At 39.6% G+C, this 22,500-nt stretch overlaps 1 protein-coding gene and 1 pseudogene across 5 annotated transcripts in view; both read right to left on the minus strand.

Moving 5' to 3' along the window:
- Window positions 1-22,500, minus strand: part of LOC147029419 (electroneutral sodium bicarbonate exchanger 1-like) — a 249,828-nt gene that overhangs the window by 87,492 nt on the left and 139,836 nt on the right. For all 5 annotated transcript variants that reach the window (XR_015055899.1, XM_085872458.1, XM_085872457.1 and 2 more), the window contains 3 exons: window positions 21,875-22,049; window positions 21,454-21,587; window positions 12,102-12,347 (listed from right to left, as the gene is read on the minus strand). Coding sequence is in view for 4 of the 5 variants with exons in the window: in XM_085872458.1 (XP_085728584.1) it covers window positions 12,102-12,347; window positions 21,454-21,587; window positions 21,875-22,049 (555 nt within the window). In the remaining variant the exon portion in view is untranslated. The remainder of the gene's footprint in view (window positions 1-12,101; window positions 12,348-21,453; window positions 21,588-21,874; window positions 22,050-22,500) is intronic.
- Window positions 19,060-19,200, minus strand: LOC147029420 (signal recognition particle RNA; annotated as a pseudogene).

The raw sequence follows: 22,500 nt of genomic DNA on the forward strand, positions 1-22,500 counted from the left end.
ATATTACGGGAAGTTGTGGCTTGAGGCAACCCTTTAGCGCTCGTGGGTTTTCAGAAACGTAAACAAGAAGCGGCTTGAGTTTTACATCCCCTTCTGCATTTCCACCGAGTAATAAGGTCAGCCTGTCCTTTGCTGCTTTAAACCCTAGAGGAACGTATATATATATATATATATATATATATATATATATATATATATATATATATATATATATATATATATATATATATATATATATATATATATATATATGGCCTAAGGGGGTATAGGGGGTGGCTGAGCTGTTGTAAACGCTATTTTAAAATTGGGACCCCAAAAAATATAATTTGACATAACATTGGTTCATTGGTACATTTTGCCGATTCTATCCCATGTTGACTTCCTCCTCAGTATCATTATTCTGACAGGTGAGTGCCCACAGGTATTGCCCCATTTGTTTGTAAACGTGGCCTCGGCTCGTGGAAGAGTGATTACAAAGAACAAATCAGGACACAACATAACAATGGGAACAGCAGGAGAGAGGGGAAACACCAACAGCAGGGTGGAGGGAGAAAGTCGTCAGAGACGGACAAACAAGGGACGCAGGTAACAATGACGGGTAAGGGAGAATGCATTGGCTGGGCGGACAATATGGATACAAAAGCCAAATTGTGTTTGACGAGTTTGTGATTTTGTCAAGGTCTGAGGAGAGGAAAGAGGCGTCTGCTTGTCTGTCAGAAGGATGAGAGACGGCAGAGAGTGGAGTCATCAGCAAAAGATATGAAGAGGATCTTCCAGAGAGTCGGTGAGATCATTGATGAAGACTAGGAATGAGATGAGGCATACAACACTGCCTTGGGGTCCTCCGGCATTGACAGAGGAGATGAAAGGGTTCCGTCAAGAGCCACATGTTGACTACAAGAGGGGAGGAAGTCAGTGATCCAAGAGTGGAGTTGGCCTTGGATTCCATCGGCAGACAGTTTCGAGAACAAGGCAGGATGCCAGAATATATCAAAAGCTCAAGATATGTTCAGAGAGACAACCCTGATATCATGTCTGTGGTTGAGGGCCTCCATCATTGATGGGAGAGGAGAAGCAGCATGTCCAAGGTAAAGTGACCAGGTCTGAATCTGAATTGATGATCTGAGATGAGGTTGTTGGTGGAAAGGAAATATTTTATATCAATTGCGATGATAGATTCTATGACATCTCCAATGATTGGAAGTACAGTAAGCTAATTGGGCTGAAGTTAAAGGGATCTGGTTTCCACATTTTTTTTTCTGTGTAGCTGTGATATTGGCTGATTTCCAATTTCCCAGGTGGATATAGGAGACCAGGACTGAAGTGTTAAAAAAAAATGTGAATACATGAAGCACGAATGTTGAAGCAGGTCACACTTTATGACCCACAAGTACATGGGGTCCGCGAATAGCGATCAGTGAATAGCGGGGTCTGACGGTATATTCCCCACGGTGAGTCAATCACCGTTTAACATCAATCTGTTCAGTGGTTCTGGAGAAGAGGATTTTTTATATTTTAATTTTCAATCCAACATGGCCACCAGACCATGTGACCGATGATGCCATTAATTTAATTCTTCACTCACATCGGGTCGTGGATCAGATATCGCGAGTTTCAGATTTTTTCGGAAAACGATTTCGATTCAAAAAATTATGGCTGGAATATCACTTCACCGATGACATCATCATTATCACCTTATATACCCCCTCGGGGAGGCCAGGACACATGCCAAGCTTCAATTTTTTTCGCTCAGCGGTTTCGGACATGTCAATTTTTTCCCCCTTTAATCCAAGATGGTTGCCATTCCATTTGACCTATGATATTAGAGTCAGCAATAACATATTCTCCACATTATATATATATATATATATATATATATATATATATATATATATATATATATATATATATATATATATATATATATATATATATATATATATATATATATTCTCCTTTGTTTAAAGTTTCGCATTGATCGGACAAGCGGTTGCAGAAAAAAATTTAAGCGAAAATAAATGCAGTGGATGCGGATACATGTGCAGTCAGACACACATACACAGATAGGGCCATTGAAATAGTCTTGAAACCCACTTGAGGCGAGACTAAGGAAGTGCATCGGAGGAAAGAAGTACAGGGATGAAACACAATCCATTGAGAAAAGGAAAGAAGGAAGGTAATTTTTGTGTATCATTCATAATGAGTCAGAGAAAAGTGTGGAAAAGCATCTCTGTAGAATAAGTATGTAGGGTGGCATTTTGCATGGTTGTTCAGCCACGAGTCATTCCCAGATCCCTGCCTTGATAGTTGCAAGTGTAAACCAATGATTTATAACATGCTCCGGGATAAGCAACCTCAAAGAGAACTCCACCTTTATGATACCCTTCTGATGAACTGCCACACTCTTGATATGTTTGGGAGAAAATTTACTCCACGTCTCAACTGGAATCACCATCTTAAGTCCAATATGCGAGTCAGGCTGGTCAGAGTCTCAATTTTCTTTGTTGAGTTGGAAACCTGCTCCCCCCCCTCCCCTCACCCCGACCCCCTTCAAAATGAGCAATTGTATGCAAATTCAAGATATGGTCTGTGATGGAATACAGCTGAGCTGCCTGGATGGATGGATGCTTCCACTTCATTGAATCATCTAGATTCTGTGCATGGCAGTCAATGTAGAATTTGAGAGTACCAAACTCCATTAATGACGAGACAAATTAAATTCAACCATGAGAACATCACAGCACGGTTGGAGACTTGGTGTGCTATCATCACGTACACAATCAAAATGCCCGTGACACTTTCAACAGCATTAAATGTGATGTGATGACTTAATGAAGAAAATCCTGAAATCATCGGGAAGGTATATAACACTCCCATCCCATGCAGTCACAGTACCTCCAACTTGGAGCCAGGCAGCAGGAGCCCACCTCACAGCTTACCTCCCCACCTTATAAATCTTACATCAGACAGATTCAAGAGTAGAGTGAAACAGGCACTCAGCAAACATTACTCAACTGTCACCAGAATATATTCCATCAAGCTGTGGCTACCGAAGGGCTTTTAGTGACATTAATTTTTGAAAAAAAGGAGAGGACAAACCATCAATATGATTAGTAAATATGACCAATGTTTTGACCCCCACAGCCCCATACAAAAACCTCCCTCCATTTATCCAATCTCTTTCTTTTTTGTGCACCCTCCCTGCATTCTCCTTCTTTTCTTCATTTTATATTTCTCTGTTTAGACTCCCCAAATCCCGTACCCCACGTATATCTAATAATTACATGGCTGTAAAAAGAGGGACAAGATCTGGACTCAGACAATAGCTGGGCTGTGGCATGTCAAAATTGGCTTTGAGTGTATTCCACCTCAAAACAAAGCAAGGTGACCTGCATGAGAGAACACAACAGTGACAGGTGAGGTGTAATAATATTATATCTGTATTAAAATACACGATTTTTAGGAGAACCAAATCACAGCGCTTTCAATATTAACGACCAATTTAACGTATTAAAATATCTCGACTTAAACTTAAGAGTATGACTACAAAAATAATCTTAGGGACGAGATATGTGTGATCACAAAGCGATCGCCAAGGGTGCTGAAGATTCATGAGTCACATTTGCTCTTCGGCTAGGATACGGCGGCCGTACCCCCCCCTCCAAATTGACAGATACGTGCGGTGGCTGCAGAGTTTCTGAGGTGGCCTCAGGGTGGCCCTACGCCGTATGGCTATCTTTTACAGGTCGTAGGGGTCTCCGGGGAATTAAAGCGAGGCGTTAAAACTTTTTTCATTTCCAGGTTGGCCGTAGCAATTCGACAAGTCGTAGCCATGACGTAGATGTGTTCCACGTCGACCATACGTAGGGCGTACGGTGGGCTTGCGTTATTCTTGCGTTTTCTGTAGGCTCTTATCAATGAAAAATGAATTTTGCCAACCCCCAAAAAATTACGGCGGCCGCACTATTTCCACGTTCGCCTTAGGGTCCCCCTGCGGTCGCCTTGCGGGCACCTTGAGGCTACCTTGTGTCTGCCTTGAAAATTCTATGGCCGCCGCAGGGACGCGCTAAGGTCACCGTGCGACATCAAATCAAAGACCATACGGCACCCCCACGTTTTCGGTCTCCACAATTTCTAAATACCCCGTGCGGCTACCCAAAAAATAAAAACATATGTGACTGCTGCATTGTGTGACCGTGGAAATACTGCGGCCGCCCTATAATTGCTAGTGGCCGCAGATTTTTTATACCCTACGGCCGCCGAACCAAATGTGACTGAAGCATTACTCTTGGCGATCGTCCCTGGCTTTACTTTGGCCCACGATACAATGATGGCATGTTTTTTTCAAATCTCCATATGACCTTGACCTTCAACATTTATGGGGAGAGTGTAAATGAAGAAAATGTGTCTCCATCTACAATTTATCCATAAAACTTAACATCATGAAAATCCAAGGAAAATTACCCAAGTTATAATCAAAAAGGTGTTTCTTGTTCATTAGGTGACAATAAAAAGAGATCGGTCAAGAACATAAATCAAATATCAGGTGTACAATTTCAATGCAGGTACAGGTACACCGTTATGATGCAAGAACATATTGGAAGGCCAAGTGGTCTTTGAGATTCTGCATTGGCAAAATTGAGGAGACAAAAATAACACATTCTTTTTCTCAGACCGCCATTTGACCCTGACCTTTAACCCAGAGGGGTATGATGTAAATTAAGTGTAAATGCGGCTTACTCTGGGCTATCCAGAGAGGACAATGTCATTCCGATCAGACAAATCTTAGTCGAGTTGTGGTGAAACATTTGAAAATGTCGACAATTAGGTCATGACCTTAAAATTAGGTCAATGTCAAAATATGTCAACCCCGCATTCTTTGTATTACCATTATTGATGAAAAATATCATTCTGAAAGTCCTGGTACATTGGCAGAAAAAAGGGAGACAAACCTAAATGGTGGTTTAGTACTCCTCGGGGTCGAAGATCTTAAACTGGAGGGGTATGCTGTAAATTAATAATAAATGCACCTTGCTCTTGGCTATCTATAGGAGGGCCATTTTGCTCTGATCAGACAAATCTAAGTCAAGTTGTGGTGAAAAATGTTAAAATGTCTATAATCAGGTCATGACCTTAATAATTATGGCAATGACCTTAAAATTAGGTCAAGGTTAAAAAAAAATCAGCCCCACAAATATTCTATTCATATTATCGATGCAAAATTTCAATCTGAAAGTCCCAGCCGGCTCCGATATACAGCTCGGAAATTGATACAGATAAGAATTTGGGAGTGGTGGGAGTGCAGGGATAACAAAAAAATATAAAAAATAATAAAAAAAATTGTAAATGGTGCTTTCCTACTTCTGGTGTCTAAAAAAAAAAAAAACTTTGTGGTGTCATTAAAATTTGGGGCACCAATTGTAGAAACAAACCCTACAACAGCTAAAAGTCTCCCGTTTCCTATATATGGGGAGGCTTAATTATGCAATGTAAAACTACCATGGTCAAAACGGTAGAATCAATTTAATCGCAAAGCTCATTGAGAAAAATAATGTGTTAATAATTTTTTTTAATTGTTCATTTGAATTTTCCCATCTGATGGTAGAGAGTAAGCCGTTTTATTCCTCTGCAACAGTCACAAAGTTATATCTTCAGCTTTGGTTCGGGCCTTTGGATACGTCAGACGAAATGATTCTGAATTGGAACGGAGGTAGAGTCTGTTCGGGATTTGATGATGTGGACATGTCTTCATTTCTTCCGATGGCCGGTTATCGAATGTTTTATATACAAGTAGTGAGGTTTTGTAAAATATTATTTGAGAGATGGGTATCCGGTATCGTGCTTGCATCAGAGAAGTCGAATCGTGTGTACGGTTTACGAGGTGTACAAGATGGGGGTATCCAGTGTAGTGCTTGCATCAGAGAAGTGGAATCATGTGTATGGTTTATTCAGTACACAAGACAAGCTTCCCGACTAAGAAGACATTGGGGTCGCCTGAGTTGACCATCTAGAACAGATGTGAGTAGTCCATTCCAATAGTCGAAGCATGAGAGTACGAGGCAGCGAACAGCACGGCAGCAGGCATTCCGGTCAATTAATTTTATTTGTGAAACACAGTACTGCGGAGATTAAATCTGAATGTAGTACTTAGTTAGGTTTGCAACATGAGTCGTCATTGACATATTGCAGTCAAAATATGCACTGAGATTCCTTGCTGATTCCAATGGTCTGAATGACGTGTTTCCTCTTGTAAGAACAGTGTCCAGCAGATGCTCTAGAATCTAGATTTTAGTGGAAACATATGAGCAGGATTTCCAATTTTTATCTCACCACCGAAGGTGGAAGGTGGTTATGTTTTCACCCCTGTCTGGATGGGTTTTCATCTCAAAAGGTTGTGGACAGGTTGGGTGTGTGACAAGGACAAACCGATTCGATTCTGGTGAAGATCCCAATCCGGATCCAGATCCGAGAATTTTTGAATTGATTCTTCACCATTGAGAGATAGAACCAAAAAACGACATTGAGAAAGGCATTCGCAGGGGATACGTTCCTGAAAAATTCTGCGAATATCAAATCCGGGCATTGCGGGGCATTGTTTCAATGGGAAAAAAGGGGGATGGGTTCCTGGCGGTTTGTGATTCAGAAGGGAAAATTTGAAAATTTTTACAAACATTAATGCACATGATTGCAGTTTCATTCAAAATGCTTACAAATAATAAATACAAAACAACAGCAGGTACTGTTTTCAATTTTTATTTGAGATAGGGCATACATTTTGCTGCAATTTATGAATATGTAGCCTGTGGCTGCTTGGCAGCATCATTTTCTGGGGGCATGGTTATGCCTCTGATGTAATGCTCCTATTACCAGTGGGCTGTTACTCATTTTGCCAACCTCAGAAGGAAGACGGGCTGAATCAACCCCACCTGGTGTTAATTCAACGACCCAGCAAGGACTTGAACCAAAGATCCTGAAATCTTTAGCGAGCCACCTTCACCATTAAACCAACACTAGGCTTTGTGATGATGATAATGATGATGATGATGATGATGATGATGATGATGATTTAGAATCCAGTGAAGTCGGTGAACTCCTCTGAAGAGGACACCGATTAAGGTGTTGATGAGTCATGCACCAAAGGGGAAGCAGGTGAGGGTACTGAAGGGGACGCAGGTGAGGGTAATGAAGGGGACGCAGGTGAGGGTCCTGACGCATCATGCATCGAAGGGTATACAGGTGAGGGCACTAATGGTGTTGAGATGGAGGGGCCGGAGTGGAAAAAAACAAGGGTAATTACGAGCTGTTTGGCTGAGTGCTGAAGGTTTCTGTGCAGCTCTCTTTGCGGCAGCAAAACATCACCCAACCGCAACTTGAACCGGAGGTACCGCTCCATCACACTGGGTCGGCATCTTGCAACCTGTCAACTATCACCCTCGTATCTTGCAGCACCTCACCCAGGAACTTGACACTCATGTTGATCCTGACCACCTCTTCCGCTTCACTGCACTCCTATGCAGAAACCTTAATGATGGCCTCCAAGCCCTCCTCCTCAGTCAGCTCCTCGCCGTGTGAAGCGATGAGCTTCTCCAATTTGTCAGGCTCCATATCATCGAAGCTTTTCCATCCCATCTCCCGTGCCAACCAAACAATTTTCCGCCTTTTATCCATGGTGTCGGCAAAGCCTCTGAAGTTATTGACTGCCTGTGGTCATAGGTTTTGCCAAAAAGTGTTAATGGTGGAGGCTTTCACTTCATCCAGCGAGTTTTTGATGGTGCTGCTGCAGTGCGCTATGTTGAAGTCCTTCCAACATTTCCCAATGGTAAGTTCGTGGTCAGACTTCATAGTATCCTCCACATTGGGATGGGCTACCTTCAACACCTCGTTGTGGCCATGAACGTTGTCCACCAGCAGGACATTTATGGAGAGGTTCTTTACTGCCAGGTACCTCTCCACTTGAGTGATGAAACAGCTGTGGAACCAATCCATAAATATGTTAGCTGTTACCCATGCCTTTCTGTTGGCCCTCCAAAATAAAAGCAGAGCTTGCTTGTTTTTGCTCTTGAGAGCATGCCGGTTTAGGGAATGGTACAACATCATTGGCTTCGTCACGGAGTCCCCATTGGCATTGGTGGAGAAGAGAAGGGATATCTGGTCCTTGGTAGCCTTTGGTGCTGGGTACTGGGCTAGCCGCGACACTATTGCAAATCTACTTCTCATTCTTCTTTATTTAGTGCACAGTCGACTCATTCACACCATCGTGCCTGCCCACAGAGGCCGCATTCTCACCTCTTGATAGTCAGACAAGCAGCTCCACTTTCTGGCTCAAGCTCAATACTTTTTTCTCTGCCTCCTTGAAGCAGACATCTCCTGCACTACAAGTACGCTTAGGACCCATGATCGAAATATATATATATATATATATATATATATATATATATATATATATATATATATATATATATATATGTAAAATATATTTGCGCACAATGTGCGCAAAATGTCCAAGGGCACGAGGAATCACAGCAGGTCAAAGTGGCGGGATGATAAGAAATAGAGACCCAGGATGTGCTGCATACAAATAGTCATGCAGGGGTTGAGGGGAGAGTGACCATTGTTTGTGGGTGATGTCGGTGGGGAATGGTTTATGTGCACGTACAGCTACATTATGCGTGGCTGGTGGGAAATATTTTAAAAAGTATGTTTTATGTGTGTGGCTTTTGGGTTTAGAACTGTGCGATGCACATGGCTGGTGGGAGATGGTTTATGGATGGCTGCAGGTGGTTTTAAAGCTGTTATGAGCGCAGCTGGTGGGAGATAGTTCAAGTATGGCTGGAGGCGGTTTATGGTGGCTCGTGGTGGATAGTTTTAGAACTGTGTGATGCATATGGCTGGTGGGAGATGGTTTATGGATGGCTGCAGGTGGTTTTAAAGCTGTTATGAGCGCAGCTGGTGGGAGATAGTTCACGTATGGCTGGAGGTGGTTTATGCGTGGCTAGTGGTGGATAGTTTTAGAACTGTGCGATGCACATGGCTGGTGGGAGATGGTTTATAGATGGCTGCAGGTGGTTTTTAAGCTGTTATGCGCGCAGCTGGTGGGAGATAGTTCAAGTATGGCTGGAGGCGGTTTATGGTGGCTCGTGGTGGATAGTTTTAGAACTGTGTGATGCATATGGCTGGTGGGAAATGGTATTTGCACCTGCAAAAACGCGAAGCACACAGCCGTGAATGTAGGAGCAGGACACATTTTATGAACCGTGAATGTCGAATCCTCAAATGTCGGGGTTTCACGGTATAATGATATTTCGGGGCATGATATTTCAAAATGTTGTGGGCAAGTTATGAGTAAACTAAGTGGATGAGTTGGTTAGGTGACAAGAACAACAAGTTGTTTTTTTTTTTTTCAAATTTTCAAAATTTGGATTTTCAAATGGCCAATCGGGTAGATTTGATCAGAAAGCCCTGCAGAACAGAAATGCCAAATTGATGCTTGTATCATAATTTGCACGATTTTTCTACTATCTACTACACTAAAATGATGATATTTACTCAACTAAATGGCATGGGAAGTTGATTTTTGATACTCCATGTATATATATAGGTTTTTGACCACAATAAATTAATTGGTTGCATTTTTGGAGTTTTTGGAGTTGATCTACTTATTAATAATTCCAAAATTGGTGCCAAAATATTGAAAATTCAGAATGCAGAACAATATTCAAGATGAAACTCTAACTTAATATCCTTCCCACTCCCTCTGAGGTTGTGCCCCATCCATTTACATGTATGGTTGTGCCCCATGTTGCATGTGTTCATGTTCATGGGGGTCTGTTTTTGTTTTATTGTTTTGGCAGAAAACATGTGATGATAGTTTCCATTCAATTCTTCCCCAACTTCTGATAATAATGTATAATTTATCATTTTCTTCATATTCATATGTATCCGAGATATGATTTGACAAGCTGATACATTTAATATGTGCATAATAACAGTTGACCTTGAAAACATAGGCCAAGGTCAAGGTATTGGAAACCAAATCCATTTAATTCTTTATCCTTAAAAATGTGATGATTTGACATTTAATTCATATTTCTATGTGTTTTAGATCAGTTTTTATTATATTTTACAAATTGCCTAGTTAATATCTAGTTGACCCTGAAAGCATAAGTCAAGGTCTTTGAAACCAAATCCATTCAATTCCTCACCCTTAAAAATGTATGATTTGACATTTAATTTCTATTTCTTTGTGTTCGAGATCAAATTTTATGACATTAGACAATTTGTCTATTTATAGATAGAATTGGGGATTCCCTCATTTTGGGGATCAGATAGAATTGGGGGATTCCCTCATTTTGGGGATCAGATAGAATTGGGGGATTCCCCCATATGGGGGATTCCCCCATTTTGCTTTGAAATTTAAATATTTTGATCTAGATTTCACAATTATTCATTAAAATATTTCATTTTAAGAGATACATTTATTCTTTGATTTTAAGTAAATATAATGGTCAAAAGTTGTAAATGAAATATCAAAGGTATCCATTAAAATCTTACCTTTTGTTTGCAGCATTGTTTTCTCTTCTTTTTCTTGAAAATCCAGTTGCCAAGAGGAAGTGACATCATAGTTAACCTCACTGTGACATCATAGTTTACCTCACTTAGGTATCCCCAAAAATGACATCATAGACTTTCATATCCCTGTAATTTACTTTAAAATGCTCTGAGGGCTTAGGTATGTATTATACACTAACAGGAAATCACATATGGGGAATCATTTGGTCACCTGATATTTGACCTTGAGTGAAGGATTCAAAGTCAAATAGACCCTCAACAGTGTTCCCTTTGTAAAAGAAATGCCCTTATCTTTCTAAAAAAATGGTCTGATGGCTCAGTTACATATATGTGTTATGAATAAATGGGAAATAACATATGGAATATTTTGGTTACATGGTGGTTGGCCTCGAACAATGGGGTCAAGGTCAAATGGACCCCGACAGCATTGTCATCACAGTATTACCTTTATCGAGGAAAAGCCCATATCATTTGAAACATGGTGTGATAGCTAGAAATAAAATATGGAAATCTTTTGGTACTTGACCTTGCCCCGGTATGTGGTTGTGCCCCAAGTTCCCCTACATCTAATTAAGATGAGTGTCTCAATATAGTCTCTGTAGGATTGAAGCATATCACATCACTGTTTTATACCATTAATTAAAGCTTCATTGTTAAATCATGTCTACTTTTCATTATTTTGGCGGTCATTTTGAGGAAAATCTTGGGATTATGCTAATTAGATCAGCTAAAAAAATACAAAAATGTTACCGATGAATTCCTTGGGGTCAATAACCTATATTTAGTATAAAAAAAATCAACTTTCCATGGCATTTAATTAAGGAGATATCATCATTTGATGAAATACCACAAAAGTGGCCATTTGGGGGTAGGGGTGACTTTGGTTTACGATGAGCTCTGTGGTCATCACACATAGCCCCATTGTGAGAATATGAAAATTTAATTGCTCAGAGAACTTAATAATGAAACTTTTGGCCAAATTTTATAGCTCTACTTACAATATTAAGTCATTCAGAGACCATCAAACTTTGAGCTACTTTCAAGTTGAAAGCTATTTTCGACTATTTTTGACTAAAATTATGTAAAATATGGTCATTTTCTACTATGAACCAAGTTTTAAGAGAATAAATCATGCTAAAATGTGATAAGCAATGCATAAGTAATTGAAGAAATCAAAATTAATAATTTATGTATGCTTAATAATGATTTATTCCATCTAAACCCAATACGGGCATTTTGGTTCAATTATGGTTTGCTGGTAGCCAACTGCGAATCCAAGATGGACCCCACAGAGAAAACGTACTTGATCTGGAGGTGTTACCCAAACATTTTTTGAAGGTCTTGGCATATAGAACAAAAAAAAATTAGGATAACAGAGCCAGGAGTATAAACATTCAGCCATCTCTGAGAAAAATGGTGACAGCCAGCCAAACAGCTCTCTTATAGTATAGATAAAAGCATTCTTTAGGTTTGGAGAGATTGAATAGCCATGTATGAAATGGATTATCTGTCTTCATTTTCTTCACAGTCACCTGTAGTGAGTCAGCTGATTCAGGTTGTTGGCAGTGTTAACAGCATACACGTTCCCGAGATGCACGAGCTTCTCCAAAGCCTCATAGATGAAGATAATGCAAATGAGAGAAGCAAAAGCCTCTTCTGTGAAGCGAGTGATGTAGCAAACGAGTGAACTTGCGTCCGTGGCCACGAGCAAAATGCAGTAAAATGACGTCCACAGGCCAATGCATGCTCGGAGGGAGAGGTATGCCAGGCCATAGTCTCTGCAACCCACACATGAACATCAATCATCGATGCATGAACAGAACAACATCTGCGTACACTAAAAAGATCTGACATCTTGACATTCAAACAACAGAAGTTAAGAGACACTTGAGGATTTAACGATATGCAATGAAACCCCTTGCACCAACAATTCGCTTTGACAAGTAGACATTTCCGAGTGCAGACTTTGTGGATAACTGTAAAAACTTTCGAAACTAAAGTTGATTCATTACCTGGAAAAAAAACCCGTTGTGATGTTTTTAACGTTGTTGGGAGATGGAACAAAGTCCTCCCAGGACTCAAGGTATTGATTGGGTGAAATATGGAGAATAAGGAGAAGATTAATGAATAAATGGGTGAAATGTCAAGTGGCAAAATCACAGTGAGTACAAATAGGCCTTATGAGCCCGTCCACGGTGCAGAGCGATATGAGTAGAGGATAAATGGGGTTTCTGGGGCACCTATTCAAATGACTGGGGGGAAAGGGAAAAACTTTCTGACTAAAGCTCCAAAAGCCCAAAATAGGAGACTGATTTTCTCCCCACCTACGCCCTTCCCTCCCATACAAGCAAATGTAAAATTGAGACTTACTGATTAAATAAAGCACTTCTTCCCTTTCATATTTTCATTCCACTCAAAGAGTGAACCAACTAATATTTATCCATGTTCTACTTTTGGGAATAACTTAATTTTCTTATAACATTCTTCACCATCGAGTATATTCATAAAGATTATTTTGGAACTTAGTTCTTGGTTTAAGTATCTTTGTTGAGCAGAAATGAAATGATAAACTTCTCTTAATGCTCTTATTTGACCATTTCCTGAGCCACATATCATTTTGAGATTGTAGTAAATTGTTTTTCCATTGTTCAATTGATAACTATCAAAGTTTTCAGTCCATTCAAGGATTTTTTTTTCTTCTTTACATCCTCCAACTTACTTGTAATTAAAGTTCTCCATTTATTTGTTTTATCTACTTTTCCCCAGTTATTTCTTCAATAAGACTTATTTGATATTTCTCACATTCTTTGTTTCCCATATAAATACCAAGGCTGATTACATCTCCACTCTTTTGTTTGGTTGTTGCTTGGTTCTATCATTTATAAATCAGTAAAAAGATGGCGGTAGAGTGTTAAAATTCCCAACCCAATATCTTAACACATACTTTTAACCATAAGGGAGCAGGCCCGTCGCTAGGGGGGGGGGGGTGGGCATTTGGGTGCAATGCCCCTCATGGTGAATCTGGTGCCCCCCCCCCCACTTGTACGCCACCCATTTGTGCCCTGTTGAACCCTGTGAACAACTTAGTGTTTAAGGATGAGCACCCACTGTGAACTCCTTGCTGTTTAAGAGTTCACCTGTGTGAAATGAAACCCTTATTCCAGATGTTCAACGTGGTGACTAATAAGGCCTTCTTGGATCAACTGTTCTTTAATAATCTCCTTCTTTGAATAACAGTCAAGAGATAAGTGTGCACTTGCCAGCACATCTCCAAAAGCAATTGGAAGAAAATACAGTCCAAGCCCACAAGATAAAAGATAATAACGCAAGCACCAACGCCAGCAGCCAAGACGACAGACAGCCGCAAGACCTCGTGTCGAATGTCGATGTTGTGGGTGGTTATATATATATATATATATATATATATATATATATATATATATATATATATATATATATATATATATATATATATATATATATATATCGTGGATCATTTAGTTTTAAGGAATAGCCAATCAGCATCTTTGAAATGGAGGCCCAATTAAGCAGGTTACCTGATTGGTTGTAAGTTAGGTATAAATGTAATATAGTCATAATATGATAATATGAAAAAGGAAAAGCCATAAATTTACATAATTAAAGATGAAGAGCACCGCGTGACCTTCACAACCCTCCATCTTACAAAAGTAATTTTTATAATCAACATTAAAAATATGTGTGTTTGCAATAGTGCTTACATTTGAAATTGTACAGATAAAACCTGTTTTTGGTGCATGCATCATTTAATAAATAAAACCGTCAACCGTCAAATCTGGTGAGTCGCGACATTAGTGATACTAGTCACGAGGGACGAGTCACGGAGAGCGCTAGCTAGCAGCAGCAGAAAAAGACATGGATATACGAAAATGGCAAAGAAAAGGAAAAAGGTTGCGGTTCTGGTTGTGGTCAGCACCCACCGTTGTCGGCTGCTTTGTACTTCTGATGTTTCAGTTAAATGTTGTGTTTGGTGCTTTGCATATCCCATATCTAGTGCTTTGTGCATAACCTTACCTCTGTGTAATTGACTGCTTTAAATGTGGACTTTGTGGAATCTTCAGGCTGCTCGTATTTGCTGTTGATAGTTTAACGTGATGATCGCAGGTCATAGCCTACTGTATCTTATTTGAAAGTGCACTGATTCTGGTGCCAACCTCTCCGGTTTAGTCATTGTATCTCTGGTATATTAATTTTCTAATGCCAATTCTTGACAACACCTTGTATAAGTTCACCTGAATTGGTGCCAATTGTCTAATCATTGAATATCTGCATTGTGAATGTGCCAGTTTGTTGAGGCCCTCCTGCATTCAAATAATTTTAGGCCAAAAACATCGGAATATATTAAATCTAGCTGAGATCAATTTGGTTAGTATGCGACGGCAACCTCAGTATAGATGCGTCAATGCTGTATGAATACAATAGCATTCCAGGTTATCAAAAATATTAAATATTATAATTGTGCCCCCCCCATCCAGTTCATATGTCCCCCTTAAGACTGAGCCCCGGCGATGGGCCTGAAGGAAGACTATTGATTCCATTCCCTAAAATTTATCTTTTATCATCAAAAGCTCCTAATGCTTTCTTATTTATCTCTTCTGAATATAATTGATGTTTATAACTTCTTGTTGCATTCATTTTTTCTGTACTCTTCCTTCTTTAAAGTTAAACAGTTGTAATAATGTTTAAAGTTTGTTTCCTTGATTATATTTTTCTTTATTCCCTTTAGCTTCTTATCACACCTTTCAATGTTATTATTATCAGTATACAAAAAAAACATAAGACTTTGATCTCAATCCTATAAATTCACTCATGACCTTCCCACTCAACTCATCTTTAAACTTACCAATAACCTTTTTATTCTTTGATGAAACCAACACATCACCTGACTTATAATTACTTGTATCATAGATATCAATATTATCAATTATATCCTCATATACATCACTTGTCTTAATTTCTAATATAAAACTATCTGTATCCATATATAACAATGACACATTATCCTTCTACTTTGATTTTAAATTATTATAGTAATAGTCATACATTAACGACTTCGACAAGTCAAGAATTGATGTTCCTATATAAAGAGGTTTATCCATTTCAATACTCTCTTTTTTCAAATGAATAGCACAAAAGTTCTCTGAAAACACCTCCGCTCGTTCAAAACTTGGTCTATTAATTAACTTTGAAGCCTGTTTCCAAGATGTGGCAAGTCTTGTTTTGTTGATTCCTAACATTTTCCATCGTCTTTCCAAATACAGCATTATTCATTAATTTATAAAAGTCCTTCTCAAAATCTGTTTTTGCTTTTGTTCTCCTTTTTGTATTAAAATCAATATACTTCTGTAACCAATGACTGTTTAATTTTCAAAATTCGATGAATTTTCCTCACTCTCAACCCAGCAGATAAATATTGTCTCAAGTTCCTTTGATGCAAAACATAACTTTCTTTATCATTTCATTTATGTTCAACAAAAATACTTAAACCAAGAACTAAGTTCCAAAGTAATCTTTGTGAATATACTCGATGGTGAAGAATGTTATAAGAAAATTAAGTTATTCCCAAAAGTAGAACATGGACAAATATTAGTTGGTTCACTCTTTGAGTGGAATGAAAATATGAAAGGGAAGAAGTGCTTTATTTAATCAGTAAGTCTCAATTTTACATTTGCTTGTATGGGAGGGAAGGGGTAGGTGGGGAGAAAATCTGTTTCCTATTTTGGGCTTTTAGGACTTGAGTCAGAAAGTTTTTCCCTTTTCCCCCATTCATTTGAATGGGTGCCCCAGAAACCCAATTTATCCTCCACTGATATGGCTGGGTTTTATAACCGTTTCCATGTTTCTTTATTTACCATTGATAAAAGTCATAAAATTTTCAACAAACCTTTATTATGAGAATATGGCAAAGACTAACTAATACATTTTATTAACCTCCACCATCTTCGAAGATGGATGGAGGTTACTGTTTTCACCCCTTTCTGTTTGTTTGTTTGTTTGTTTGTGAACAGTATTACGGAAAAACTCCTCGACAGATTTCGACGAAACTTGGTGGGGGGGTTAGGTATGGTCCAAGGATCATGCCATTAAATTTTGGACTTGGTCCCCCCCCCAAAAAAAATTGTTAGAGAAAATTTTTATTTTTATTTTTATTTTATTTCTACATGTTTTAAGTGATTTCCACCCCCCTCCAAAAAAAAAGAGAAATTTTTTTTGCAATTCTACGTTTTAAGTGATTTCCAACCCCCCCCCAAAAAAAATTGTTACCCCTTCCACAAAAAAAATTATAGGAGAAATTTTTTTTTTTGCATTTCTACATGTTTTAAGTGATTTCCAACCCCCCCAAAAAAATTTTGAGAAAAAAATTTTTTTTTGCATTTATACATGTTTTAAGTGATTTCCAACCCCACCCTCCCCCCCCAAAAAAAATTGTTAGAGAAAAAAAATTTTTGCAACTTTTTTTTCAACAAAATTTCGATTTCTTTTTTTGCATTTCTACATGTTTTAAGTGATTTCCAGCCCCCCCCCCACCAAAAAAAAATGTTGGAGAAAAGAACTATAACTCTGTCAGCACTGTTGACATCATATTTAATGAATAAGATATAAGGTTCACTTGAGTGACCCAGCAGTATTGGCGGCGGAGGTTTTGCACTCTCCCGAGTGCTCCCCCTCTCGTTTAGCTGTTGTTTTTGTCAAGTTTAGTTCAATTGCTTTATACACGAGAAAGGAGGCAATTATGAGGAGATATAATAGAGATTTTTTAGGATAATGAAAGGTGGAGACAAAATAAGTGCAGATGAATTATTCAACAGAGTACACAGTGATAGAGCCAGGGGACATACCCTGAGAGTAAAGAAGAGGAGAGTTAAGACGGTAGTAATTTAGGGGACTTTCACTCAGAGAGTCGTTAATGCATGGAATGGTCTCCCTGGAAAGGTAGTGGCAGCAGAAACAGCAGATAAGTTTAAACTAGACTTGGATAGGTACTTGGAAGTTATGGAAATAGAGGGGTGTGGGGATGTTGATAAGACTTTAAGGTAGTTTGAGCATTGATGGGTGATTGTGCATGGAGTGCTGTTGGTGGGGGTCTTGTCAAGGGGGGGGGTGGTTGATGTGCGTTTTTAACCCAGCCCATGCCCCCTCCCCGAGGGGAAGAAAAGGAACCCCCCCACAAAAAAACAAAACAAACAAGCAAACAAACAAACAAAAAAACCAACCCCCCTGCCACCAAAAAAGAACAAACAAACAAACAAAAATTTCATTAGTCAAAACTTTTTTTGCATTTTCTTCCTTGGATCTTGTGGAAATGGGTTGGTGTGGTGTTCACGCAGGCATGATGGGCTGAATGGCCTCCACCTGTGTTGGATTTCTTTGTTATTCCTTGTGAAGTACAAAATGGATGCGGACAGGCTTTACATTTTCAGATGCTTTGTAGTTTTCATTAGCAGTGTTGATGTGCACAAGCCAGCTGAATAAAGAACTAGAAGGGCACTCGGTAGAGTGCATACCTCCGCCATGCAATGCCTGATCCACGAGAACATATCGGGCCAAATACATTTTTGAAATATCATGCTATATATCGTTTTTGAGCCCTTTCTCTCAATGGTGAAGAATCACTTTAAAAATTAAATTATTATCGTCTCCTGATCCGGATTCAGATCTTAATCGAAATCAAATGAATTCGTCTTTGTCACACACCCAACCTGTCCACCAAGTTTCATCCAAATCCGTCCACAACTTTTTGAGATATCATGCTAGATATCAGTTTAGCTCAATCTCTCAACGGTGAAGAATCACTTTAAAAAGATGATCAGATCCGCTTCGGATTCGGATCTTCACCGAAATTGAATTGATTCTTCTTTGTCACAAACCCAACATGTCCACCAAGTTTCGTCCGAATCTGTCCACAGCTTTTTGAGATATCCTGCACAAAAACAGATAAACAGACACACAAATAGACAAACAGAAAGAGAGGGGTGAAAACGTAACCTCTTTCCACCTTCGGTGGTGGAGGTAATGAAGAACAATGGAAAACTCGTCTCAATTGTGAAGCCGATGATTTGTTCGCATCCGATCAATCAGAAAGTGCCACACTATTATAAAGCCAATAAAAATCCAAACAGTCATAATGTGTGCAGTAGTTAGAACGTGAAACCAGTGATAATTCCGGCAACTAAATTATTATGTGAATGGTGTATAAACCAAAGTTTGGGTTGATACATGAAGACAACTCCCTGCAAAAAAATTACTGCGACAAGACTCCATGTTTCAGTTGGAGCGGTCTGTAAGAACCTGAAACAAGTACCTGAAACTGTTGTTGTTCGTCTTTCGGCTGCTCCCGTTAGGGGTCGCCACAGCGGATCATGCGTTATGATCCGCATAATGATTTGGCATAGGTTTTACGCCGGATGCCCTTCCTGATGCAACCCTGGTCACCTCTTACGACACCAGGGATAAGGATTGGGTTTCGCCATGATTCCGGGCTGCCCTACACCCTCTCATAGCACGGCTCAGTGCAGAGCTCCCGTCCTCAAGCGATCCTCCAACCCAAACCTCCAAGTAGCCGGATTACAGGCGCACGCCACTACACCCGGTAAACAAGTACCTGAAACTAGGATTCTTAAATCTTATTTAAATCATGAGAGTTAATTGATTATAGATAACAGAAGGAAATAATCAGTTTAGTGATGAGAGGTTTCAGAAAAAAAGGTGAATACAATGAATTTGTGCGAGTATTGATCAGATGGAAGAGAGTGAATATTACAGCTGAATAATATTTAAGAACACAAGCAATCAAAGGTGTGGGGGGATATACTTGAGATGATTGAGAGATGTGCAAAGTTAGATTATAATGATCCAAAACAGGTTGTAGAGCTTGGAAGATCATCATTATCATCATTAACCATTAAATCATTAATAATCAAGTCTGGTGTTGGCCTTGCGATCTTAGGGTCCTGAGTTCTAGCCCCAATGGCTGCTGAATTAACACTGGGTGGGATTGACTCAGCCTGTCATCCTTCAGAGGTTGGCAAAATGAGTATCTGTGCATCAAGATTAATAATTAATCAGCAACTTTCCTGACTAATCAGAGAGGGAAAACAAAACGCTGGAAAACTAATCAAACACTTGGAAATATAACCAGATATCTGTGATCACAAAGCGATTGCCTGTGACTTCTCCTTGGCCTGCAATCCAATAATGGCCACATTTTGTTCAGATGCCCATGTGACCTTCACCTTCAATATTTAGGGAGAGAGTGTAGAATAAGAAAATGTGTCCCCATATTCTGGAGTATCCATAAATCTTATAACATGAAAATCAGAGGAAAATTATTGAAATTATGATCAAAAATGTGTTTTTGTTCATGAGGTCACAATCCAAAGGAAGTAGGTCAAGGACACGAATCAAATATCAGGTGCACAACTTCAGTGCAGGTATGCTATTATGATGAAAAAACATCGTGGAAGGCCGAGCGGTCTTTGAGATTCCGCATGAGCAAAATTTAATGATGACAAAAAACTTTTTTTATTTTTTTAAGATCGCAATTCGACCCTGACCTTTAACTCGGAGGGGTATCATGTAAATTAAGCGTAAATGCGTCGTATTATAGGCTATCTGGAGAGGGCAATTCAGTTCCAATTGGACGAATGTTAGTCGAGTTGTGGTGAAAAAAAATGTTAAAATATCTATAATTGGGCCATGACCTTAAAATTGGGTCAAGGTCAAAAAAACATAATGTTAACTCCACATACTTTTTATTCATAGTATTTTATTCATAGTATTAAGGGAGAAAAACCTAAATGGTGGTTTAGTACTCCTAGGAATGTAGGACCTTGACCTTTAACCTGGAGGGTATGATGTAAAATGAAGCGTAAATGCGCCTTGCTCTGTGCTATCAAGCGAGGGCAATTTTGTTACGATCGAACAAACTTTCATCAGGTTATGGTGAAAAATGTTTAAATAACTATAATTAGGTCATAGCCTAAAATTAGATCAAGGTCAAAAAAAATTAGGCCAACATTGCGTACTTTGTATTCACATTATTGATGCAAAACTTGATTCCAAAAATCCCAGCGAGCTCTGAGATCCAGCTTGGAAATTGGGAGTGTAGGAAAATAAAATAAAATTCTAAAAGGTGGTTTAGTACTCCTATGGGTCGAAGAAACTCTGTTCATGTGGTACCATTATAAACTTGGGGGCACCAATTGTAGAAACAAATCCTCCAACAGCAATAAGCATTCCCCATGCTATAGTGGGAGGCTTAATTAAGCGATATGATGTGGACACGCTGAATAAATTACAACCTTTAATGTCTCTCAAACATACTGCACATGATCTCACTGGCTTTAGTGAAAATACTCAGAATACTAGCTCAGGACTTTTTTGTGATATGGTGTCGGAACATGTTCAAAAGTCACAATGAACAAATTTTAAATCTGGTTTGCTCAAACGCATTGCTCAGTGCAAATGAAACAACGCCATGTTACGTCCTCATGGGTCGATTAATCAACTACTACTTCTTTCATGGCCCCAATTATTCCCACCTTATTGTGGCGTTGGCCAGGGAAGGATTTCTTGGCCTTCATGAACCAGCTGACCAGGCATGATGATGGACTGAAGGTGGTCACTGCTTGGAGTTATGCCAGGGTGCTGATGATTACCCAGCTACTCTTTGTATCACCTGTCAGACTAGGTTCTCATTAATGATGCTGTTAAGTTTACAAAAATACAGACGCTTCAACTTTATTATCTTATATTCACGCCATGTAGCGACTGTATGCACTTAACTATGGTGGTATTTTGAGCCCTGATGAAAATTACTTTTTCATCGTGAAGTGAATGGTTTACTTGCAAAACTTGAAAAGAATCTTCTCAAACACCAGTACAGGCCCAGTGCTGCCGAGGATGGTGAGGGGCTGCCCGGAAAATAGCGCATACATCATTCCGGTCACCGAGGCCCCAAAAAGCGACTCGATGGCACTCTGTTGTTCGAGTAGGGAAGAGCGATGAAGGATGTTAGATGGTGTCCCCGAGTCGACCCATTTGTTATTGAGCTGTCTAAAAACACATTACACTGTTTTAGGGGGAAAGAGATCATTTTGGCCTTTGGGGGAAGTGGACCCAAGGAATACATAAAAAAAATACTTTCATGTTCATCTTTGGCAACTTTAACATTTCATTTTGGGTTGGACGATGGTAACGCGTTTAAAGTATGATGAGCATGAAAAATGGAGCTCGGTGCAGTTCATGTGTACGTTGCGTCACTCACGATGTGTCCATCAGTTGCTTCGCCCAGAAGACCACCGAAAGTGATGACCGGAGACATGCAAGCACAATAGAGGAAGAGGAAGGAGGCAATGCACTGCAGGCTCAGAGCATCCCGGAAGTCACTAAGATACCACAAAGTCTTGCGTTTCACATCCAGCACAAGACCTCCGAACAGCCTGCCGGGGATTAGAGAACCAAAACAACCTCTGGTTTGTGTGATTATTTTATCTACATCTTCTGCTTCAGTCACATTTGGCTCGGCGGCCGTAGGGTCTAAAAAATCTACGGCCACTAGCAATTATAGGGCGGCCGCAGTATTTCCAGTCACACAATGTAGCAGTCACATATGTTTTTATTTTTTGGGTAGCCACACGGGTATTTAGAAATTGTGGAGACTGAAAACGTGAGGGTGCAGTACGGGCTTTGATTTGATGTCGTACGGTGAACTTCGGACGTCCCTGCGGCGGCCATAGAATTTTCAAGGCAGACGCAAGGTAGCCTCAAGGTGCCCGCAAGGCGACCGCAGGGGGGCCCTATGGCGAACGTGGAAATAGTGCGGCTGCCGTAATTTTTTGGGGGTTGGCAAAATTCATTTTTCATTGATAAGAGCATACGGAAAACGCACGA

Source organism: Eptatretus burgeri, chromosome 3, assembly GCF_056783735.1.
Source record: "Eptatretus burgeri isolate ZD-2024b chromosome 3, Ebu_testis_v1, whole genome shotgun sequence".
NCBI classification, from domain to species: Eukaryota; Metazoa; Chordata; class Myxini; order Myxiniformes; family Myxinidae; genus Eptatretus; species Eptatretus burgeri.